The sequence below is a fragment of the Neofelis nebulosa genome, chromosome 11 (genome assembly GCF_028018385.1).
Source record: "Neofelis nebulosa isolate mNeoNeb1 chromosome 11, mNeoNeb1.pri, whole genome shotgun sequence".
Classification (NCBI taxonomy): domain Eukaryota; kingdom Metazoa; phylum Chordata; class Mammalia; order Carnivora; family Felidae; genus Neofelis; species Neofelis nebulosa.
This window is the reverse complement of record NC_080792.1, coordinates 60,656,947-60,666,178: the sequence shown is the minus strand read 5'-3', so window position 1 is coordinate 60,666,178 and position 9,232 is coordinate 60,656,947. Positions and strand designations below refer to the sequence as shown.

Genomic DNA, 9,232 nt, shown 5'->3' with positions numbered 1-9,232 from the left:
CTGAGACCAGCCGATTTCAGTAAGAGCAAACGGAATAACATTTGCTGAGTGCTTTTGTTCCCGTATCTATTAATATTTATTCAGTGCCCACTATGTGCCAGAAACTGTTCTGAAAGACTCACAGGTGAGGGAGAGAATGAAGGCCCTGCTCTCATGGCGGCCGTGTTTTAACCTAATGGAGTTCACATTTTCTTCACAATTCGTACACAAAAAACATGCACACATGCCGTAATTTCAAGTACTGAGAAGCACTAGGAAGCAAAATAACACAGGATGAAGAAAGGGCAATCTGGATAGTGAGAACAAATCCCACATTCTCTGGGAGGAAACGAACCCTAATTTGCTCAGCTGGAGTCAGAAGCCAAGTCTGGGACCAAACCACTGTGGCCAGGAGGGTGGGGACAGTGTCTGAACCTGACTGCTGAGGGTCCACCACACAGCCTGCAGAGGGAGGAGGGAGATGTGGGGCTGTCCCCCCACCCCGCCCCCAGGTTCAGAGCCACTGGTCCTGGTCTGAAGGCAGGCAGAGGTCAGCCTCCAAGAAATCACGGGGCAGTAGAGGCCGCAAACGGAACTGTGGGAGAGGCCGGCAGGCAGCATCCTGGGTATGCAAAGCCTGAGGGCTGAGGCCCATCAGTCAGTCTAACCGGGAGGTGCCAACAGGCACAGAGACACAAGTCTCTAGCAGAGACGTGGCCTCAGTTGTCATCCGGCCACAATGAGAATAAAATGAAGTCTTAGATCAAATGACTTACGCCGGAGTCTGAAATGCAGAAGTTCGCAAGGAAGTTTGGCTGTCAAAATCGGAACGACTAACTGACCTTTTCTCTCCCAGAGTTCATGATCTCATTCATCCCTGAGCACCCGCTATTTGTCAATTACTCTGTGAGGTGCTTTGCATTTGTGAACTCACTTAATCCCCCAAGTCCCTTTAAGTAGACGCCATGAGGCTCCTGTGGTTAAGTGAGGAAGCCAGCTTGCCCAAGATCCACAGCACGTCAGCTGGGAGCACCGCGGGCCGGCTTGTCCAGGAGCCTGGCTCACCAGCGCCGCACAAAAAACACAATATAGCTTCCATCAACTCTTAACAGTAAAGTCATACACGCTTTTCGAAGACCAACTAAAACACTTTACAACAAAACGTGCCTTACTCCAGGTTTATATTCTTACAGAAGTAATAACATTTTTCAAGAAAAATTTCTTGATTAGTCAACTTCTGCACAAATCCTGGGACAGTCTTTACGTACTAAGACGCACTGGAAACCAAGTTCATTCCTGCTTTGTGTGCATCACAGGTCAGCTGAGGGCTCTGCTTACGGCTTCCGCTCTCAGGGCAGGACACGGGAGCATTCCGGATCTGAGTGGCAGGGGAAAGGGAACTCGTGAGTGTCCCTCCAGCAGTAAGTGGTCTGGCCTGGATGATGCACTTGACTTCCACCGCCTCCCTTCGTGAAAGAATTACTCTCTTGGAAGAGGTATTAAAGTCTTCCACCTCGACAAGCAGCAGATAGTACAGTATTATACTAACTGGAGGATCAGTATCTTAAAAACTCAAATAGTTTAACTCCTAAAGGTACTTAACTGACTCCCAAAGAGCAGAATACAGGACCTAACAAAATACTGTTCTTGTATATGTATGGCTGGAAATCACATAAATGAGACTATGTTCTTGGAAGAAAGGAAATAAGTAAAGTGAAATGAGTAACAATAATCATACTTTCATATCATATATATATATCATAGTTACAGATTTTATTTTCATAATATCTTCCCACTGAAGCAATAATCTACATTTCCGTAACAACACATTTAATATTTTCTCATCAAAGAACTGGAAAAAATAGGAAGGAAGCACAGATTCCATACACAAATACCATACATACTCTATGTACAAAGAAATTCAATATATTAAATATATTTGTAGATCGACTTCACTTACAATGTAATAGAACACTGAGTATTCAATTCTGAGCATACTCATGCAGACTTCCACTTTGGTAAAAGTGATGGTGTGAGCTCTGCAAAAGGTTTTCCTGTTGTTGTAAACACGTTTCCCACTTCGGACCACACTCAGGATACAGACTTCCGTGCGTGGAACACAAAACTGCACGAGGATGAAACGAGGGCTCTTTCCTGGACACCACAGCGTGCGTCCTGCACGTCAGTCCCTGAGCACGGGCAGGGAGGGGGAAGGAGGCTGCACTTGGAAGAAACAGAGCCTTTTACGTTGCTAAGGGTCAGCTGCCCTGCGGATGCAGAATGCACTGAATCACTCCTCGTTTTTAGAATGTAAAAGTTACCGATTTTTCCAAGGCTGCAATGGGTAATATGGTCTTTAAACAAACGGTCTAAAGTATCTTTTAAGTGCTGCCAAATCTGTTTAGACAGATGGTGGCTTAGCTCACAGGAGCGTTAATATGAGGCTCCCGAAGTTTCCGACTAGATCTAAAGGGCACAGCAGCAATGGCGGGATCTTGGCAGCATTCTAGTATGTCCTTCAGTACAAATGTCTAAGTGCAGCTTTACTGAGATTGTTCAAAGTTAATCTCCATAGAGTCAGTGAAAATGGGCTGCTACCAGAACTAGGAGAGCAACTTGGGGAATCCAAACATTGTATTTGTTAGTATTTTAAATAGGGTCTTCAATAAATCTGTCTACCCTCCCACCCACCCCCACGCAAGAGCACCTGCCACATGAAGATAATGTCCTGGCTAAGCCCTCCTCTCCCTTGGCTAAAACCATGGCTAAACACCACACATTGTGATGGATCGGCCCTGGGGTCTTCAGGGAGCAGCGAACAGACACACGCTGCACTCGCATAAGGCCGGGCTCTGTGAAGACAGGACACGCGGACAGGAAATCACCCTGCCCGCAGAAGGCACCCTGCTGCTGACCGGTGCCTCTTTCCGCTTAGCAGACTGGGAGACAGAGGTGAAAAAGGAATGCTTCAAAAATAATCTCTTAGGAATACCCAACAGGACTAAAATGCTGGCAGTCAGTCCTTTAAACAGAAGTGCTTCAGAAACCATTCTTCCCTCTAAGCTAAATGTCTATGGTATACGGCATTCCCACATCTAGTTACCGTCCGGTTACAGCTCTAAATGAATCAAAAATTATTTTGGAGGGAAGAAATGTTCTAGACTGCTGGGAATTAGAATGCATAAAAACAGTCCTCATTAATTCCCATTTAGTCAAAACCAAGTGGATTTGGGGAGAGCCGCTGTGTTTTTTTAGGTGGAAAAAATGTATTTCAAAGAGGAGCTAAATATGCCTTCAAAGGATTCAATTTACGTGTAAGACTTTAAATGTACCTTTCATTGGGCTAAACAATATTGTAAAGCTCAAAATAGCATCCTGTCCCAGTCTTGCCTCTGAAAAGACTTAGATTTAATAATTTAAATGTATCTGATATCACTAGGGATAAATCTCCTTTTCAAAAGTTTAAAATACTACTTTGTTTAACCAGTAAACTTTACTTTTAGCAGCAATGATTAAATAAAATGCAAAGAAAATTCTCTAACAATAAATTAAAAAAACCCAAGAGAAAAGAATCTCTATGTCTACTGTCCCTTTTGTTTAGAATATCATTTGTGGCTTGCAAATTTCAAAATCAACTGTATTAAAATGTGACAATACATTTGCCTGTTCATTCTTGCTGGGTGTCTTAGAAAGGCTCTTATGGAAAGAAAAAAAAAGTTCTCAGGTAGTGGGTACAATGGGTGACTTCGCGAAATGATGACTAAAGATGAGTCTTTATTAGCATTTTCAAAACCATGACTGCAGTGAAGTCTGGATCCCCTTAGACAAGGTCCAAGTCCATGAACGGCACGTCAGAAATGTTCTCTTCCTTTCCGCAGAGCCAAGACCCTAGCACAGGCCTCCGGCGTACTCGTCCTCGTCTTCCTCGGTGGCAGGGGCAGTGGCGCCTTCAGACTTAGCCTGCGGTGCGGCAGATTTCTTCTTGATTCCCCCTCCTGGAACCACCAAACTCAGGCCCAGCTTAGCATACTGTCAACGACAAAACATGTTCTCAGGAGCTGGATGACCAGAATCTCAGTGTGCCACGTGTCAACAGTAGTTATCTATACGAGACAGATCTTAGTTCTCTACCAATACTACCATTTAGATGGAAGAACACCCACAGCACAACCCACACTGCTCTGCCAACAGATGGCTCGTGACCGTGACGTGACAGGTACGCAACCAGTAAAAACATCAGTTCTCTGCCACACCTAGGAATCTGAGATCATTGGGACCCGCTAAGTAATACTGGCAGGTACCTACAAAATAAAGATCTGTGCAGTAAATGAGAAGTTAAGCTAGAGACAAATTCTTAAAAAATCATCAAACTTACAAAAACCTACAAAAGAATTTATCAAGAAAAAAACCTATATACATCATTACAAAAAACCGAAGGTCTTAAGCTGCTCTAATATCAAATCAAATGAACAGGGGCTCATCAATCTACTGAACAGACACGGCTCACACTCTGTATACGGCACTGTGCGAGGCTGTTTCCCACATGCAAATCTATTCTTCGAGACAGGTGGGCAAGACAGGGACCTGCTGCTCCATTCTTACAGATGAGTTAAGTGAGGCTTCCAGAGTTCAGGAGTTCAGTAATACCCCGTGTGACACAACCATCTGTCATGGAAGTGGGCCTCTGACAAGGTCCCTGAATTACAAAGGCCACTACCCGAGGAGCCTCTTTCGGTGAAGCCTAAAAGAAAACTCAAACTAAGCGACCTACAGAGGTCTACGGGAGGAAGGCAAAGCTGAGAACTGGAACCGAATTAAAAACTACAGATATGGTCAACAGTTAGAAGGCTAGATAAATGGCTGTGAACCCACATGGCTGACATCTCAACAGTCTAAGACTATGGTGAAATTCAGGGCAAGTGCCGCATTCCTTGTCGGGCAGTAGCCGGAGGTGAAAAATAGAGGGGGAACATCTCACACGCCCACAGGAGAAAAATGATGTCACTAGAAGCCTCCGCCTTTGAAGGGGAAAGAAAAGAGGCCACTTACATCATTGTCCATGTACTTGAAAAGGGGCGAGTTGCAGACCTCCGACACTTGGTCTTGGTCTTGCTGGTCATAGCCTTCAAGGAGCTGCTCCAGGGCGGCGCAGTCCTCGCTCCCGCTGAACCCTGGAATGCTGCGGCAAGCACGAGTCACACGTCTCCCCCTGCCCCCCGGCCATCCTGCCCCCCCAGCAAATGTTTGGCAATATCTGGAGACATTTTTGTTAACAAGTGGGTAGCGGCCTGGGATGCCCCAGACGCCCCACAAGGCACAGGACAGGCCAGACAGCAAGGAATTATGTATGCACCCCAAAATGTCAGCAGTGCCCAGGCTGAGACCACTCATTTGAACTACCTTCAGTAAGACATGATCCTCCTGTAACATATAATCTGAGAACATTTCTTTACTCCTTTTTTTGTTGTTCTTTTTTTCTTAGAAGGCAAACAGAACAAAATCATTGAAGTCATCATTCACTCCCACAAAATCCCCAGGAGAAAAACACAGGGAAGATCCGAACTTGTCAAAATCCTGCTGAAGTGGTTAGGGAAGTCCCCCCACCACTATGAAATGTATTAAAAACCAAAAATGGCTTCAGGACCAATAGCAGCTGTCTAAGCAGTGGTCTGACACTGAGAACTACAGACGTTAACACCGCACATCCGGGCAGCGCTGCCTCCGTCTTACCTGTAGCTCTCTCTGACGCACCTCTCCGCGGCCACATAGTCACTCCTGTGCAGGTGAACTAAGACTTGAGCGATTGTCTTCTAAAACAGAAGAGGTGATTATGGCCCAAATTTACATCTGTTTAGCAAAGTCAATCCCCTGACATCTGGAGTCATACGGAGACTTATAAATTCTTAGTAGCTTCCACAGGACGCATGAAAGAAAACACACAACGGCACAGGTCACTGTACTGTGCCCATGAGCCACGCAGGGTCTTGCTAAATGAAGGCTGATCTAGGGGGTCCGAGGCAAGCCTGCAATCCCGCTTGCTCCCAGGTGTCCCAACACTGCCAGTCTGAGGACCACACTGAATAACACAACTTAGAACACAACTACCGCACGCTGTAAGAAAACGTCTCTTAAGTATCTACATAGGCTCAATCTTGAAAAAGGAATGAAAAAGAGGGGAGACCTGTGACACCACAATAATACTCTGGAATTCTTAGACAGTAGGAAAAAGACAAATGAATGAATAAAAACTTTAGATAATAGGAACAACACTATCTATAAGCCCACAAAAGCATCATGAAGACCAAAGATATGACTGATAAGATCTTATTGGCAGAACAGCTCTTCAAAATGGGTTTTTCAATCTTTTTCCGTTCTTCAGACAACTTTTACTGATCCATCTTTAAGTTCACTGTATCTTTTATCATCTCCATTATCAGATTAAGTTCATCCAATATTTACTGCAGACATTGCCTTTTCAGTTCCAAAATTCTCATTTAGCTCATCTTTAGTTTTTATTGAAAGAAAAAGAAAGAAAGAAAGAAAGAAAGAAAGAAAGAAAGAAAGAAAGAAAGAAAGAAAGAAAGAAAGAGAAGAGGAAACAACAGTCCTTTTGTCTATTCATCTGTTTGCCTTTCCACCTCATGGGCCAGTTGCAACAGCTGCTTCAAAGTTGTGAAGTTGTGGGGCGCCTGGGTGGCTCAGTCGGTTGGGCATCTGACTTCGGCGCAGGTCATGGCCTCATGGTTTGTGAGTTCGAGCCCTGCGTTGGGCTCTGTGCTGACAGCTCAGAGGCTGGAGCCTGTCCTCGGATTCTGTGTCTCCCTCTCTCTCTCTCTCTCTGTCCCTCCCCTGCTTGCACTGTCTCTCTCTCTCAAAAATAAATAAAACATTAAAAAAAAAAAAAAAAAGGCTGGGAAGTTGTGACCTGGTAATTCCAACATCTGGGGCACCTCTGGGTGGGCGTCCACTGTCTTCTCTTGAAAAGTGGCCGACTTCCTGGCTCCTTCTGTGTGGAGCGCTTTGGGGCTGTATCCTGGACACTGTGGATGTTATGCTGCATAGACTCTCCTAGAATTCTCAGGAGAGCATGGATGCTTTCAGCAGGCAATACCGCAGGCAGGCTCAGACTGCAGGTTCCGTCTGCAGCTGGCGGGCAGCGGCTCTGGTCTTCAGCGCCTCTGCCCTGCCGCTGCGGCTCGGCCCCAAGCAAGAGTCCTTCCAGGGTGCTGTGCGCCCTGGACAGTGGTCAAATCTTACTTCAGCTCCCAAAGCCTATGCCCTGCTGCTCTGGGTCTGTCCGGCACACGCGGAGCTGGAGAGTAAACCCAGGACTTGTGTGGGCGCCTGCTCACACCCACACTCGGGATTCCCTTCTCCTCCTTCCTGGGCGTTCTACCTTGCTCTTAGCTCATCGTCCCAGCTCCTCTGGCCAAAAAGACTGATAAGCCTCTTGCGGTGTTTCATCTGCCTGCACCATCGTCACAGCCATTGCCATGACTAGGACTCACCCTCAGAACAAAGCCATGGGAGAAACACGGGATAGATGAGTCCCTCCAGTTAGAAACATGGGGTAGATGGGTTTTAGCTGCTGGAGCCTCTGCTGCCGGGCTCCAGGACTGGGGGCCTCTCTCAAGCAATGCCACAAGAAAAATAGGGAAAACTCTGGAAACTATCTCCTGTACTGGCTGCCTGTCCAAGTGCTTACTCACCCTCTGCTTTTATTTTTCAGAGTCCAGGAATTTTTATATTTTGTCCAGAAGTTTTAGCTGTAATCAACAGGAGAGACAGACTATAGGGGGCTTACTCCATCTTGCCCAAAATTATTTTTAAAAATATCCATGGAATCCAGTCCTAGGTACCCAGTTACACCAATATGAAAAATTAACAAATATAAAGCCAAAATAAGCACTTTCAAAAGCATACCTTATAACAAGTTGGATAATTCTCAATCTCCTTATAAATATTTTTTTCTTTCTGAATAGAAAGTGCTGCCTCATCAAACCTAAAGACAAAACAAAGAAATGTCAAACAAGGCAGCTCTAAATGACCTAAAGGGAAGATCGCCTTTGTATTTGATAGCACAGACTTTAGCGAAAATAACACATAAAGCACTTTTAGCTCAGTAACCCAGTTTCCATGAGCTCTGTACATCTGGCTTATGTTTTTGTTTGTTTTTTAATGTTTATTTATTTTTGAGAGACAGAGACAGAGCACAAGCAGGCTCCAAGCTCTGAGCTGTCAGCATAGAGCCCGATGCGGGGCTCGAACTCATGAACCGCGAGATCATGACCTGAACCGAAGTTGGATGCTTAACCAACTGAGCCACCCAGGCACCCCATGGCTTATCTTTGAAACACTCCACTCACCCGTTCAGGCATCAAGCAGACAGACAAAAAGCAGCACGTAAGGATAAGTTACTTCAAACAGAGAAGTTTAAGTCTGGTAAAGATCACCCATTAATGAGCCATCTATCCAATTCAACAAACTGCTCTGTGAATTTCCGTGAAAAGCATTAGACAAGCCCTGATTTAATCACCCCAGAGTTCTTCCCTTCCACTAAGGCCATCCAGACACCCCAAGGGCAGTGCCTCACAGCTGGAGAGTTCTTTCCCCAACTCTGTCCTCACCACCACACGCTCCACTGCTGCTCAGTGAGCCAGAAAAAATGTCCTTTTCGTCCTCACCATTCACCGGTTTCAATGAACTCTCACCCATTTTCCTTTCCTTCCATCCCACTCAGACGGCAGGATGAAGAGGAAAGGCACTGCTAACACTGTTCCCCCGAATCCTCCAAGGCCCTCGCCCTTCCCATTTCGCAGCCTCAAACCCAGCACACCGTACACAGCTCCTCATCTCTTTCTACAGGCGTACCACGGCCTCGTCCTGGGACTCCTTTCCTGGCACCTAACCCGTGCCTCAAGAAAGTGTGCAGGCCTCACCCCAAAAGCCAAAAGGGCAAGCAGTCTGCACTGTTTGGATGCAGAGGCAAAGAGCTGTTTCATAACCCAAATTAACATATAAAAATGTTAACAATTATCTTTTAAAAAAGATAATTTTAAAATTATGCCTGAATAGTTAAGTCGCATATGCGTGCACACACCACACACACAGTATTGGCTTGGTTTAATTCTTATGAATTAAATTGAATTTCTGTGGGCCTTACCCTGGCAACTTAATAATTCATACAATACGAGCACTTGTTGGGATGAGCAGTGGGTGTTGTATGTAAGCGATGAACCTCGGGAATCTACCC

General features: G+C 45.5%; 1 protein-coding gene across 1 annotated transcript in view; it reads right to left on the bottom strand.

The window, feature by feature from the left end:
* Positions 1-1,731: 1,731 nt before the first annotated feature.
* The window catches only part of NAPG (NSF attachment protein gamma), a 28,568-nt gene continuing 21,067 nt past the window's right edge, over positions 1,732-9,232 (bottom strand). The window contains exons 9-12 of the mRNA XM_058692719.1: positions 7,903-7,981; positions 5,710-5,789; positions 5,029-5,158; positions 1,732-4,008 (exon numbers count right to left, since the gene is read on the bottom strand). Of these exons, the coding sequence (XP_058548702.1) occupies positions 3,868-4,008; positions 5,029-5,158; positions 5,710-5,789; positions 7,903-7,981 (430 nt within the window). The 3' untranslated portion in view covers positions 1,732-3,867. The remainder of the gene's footprint in view (positions 4,009-5,028; positions 5,159-5,709; positions 5,790-7,902; positions 7,982-9,232) is intronic.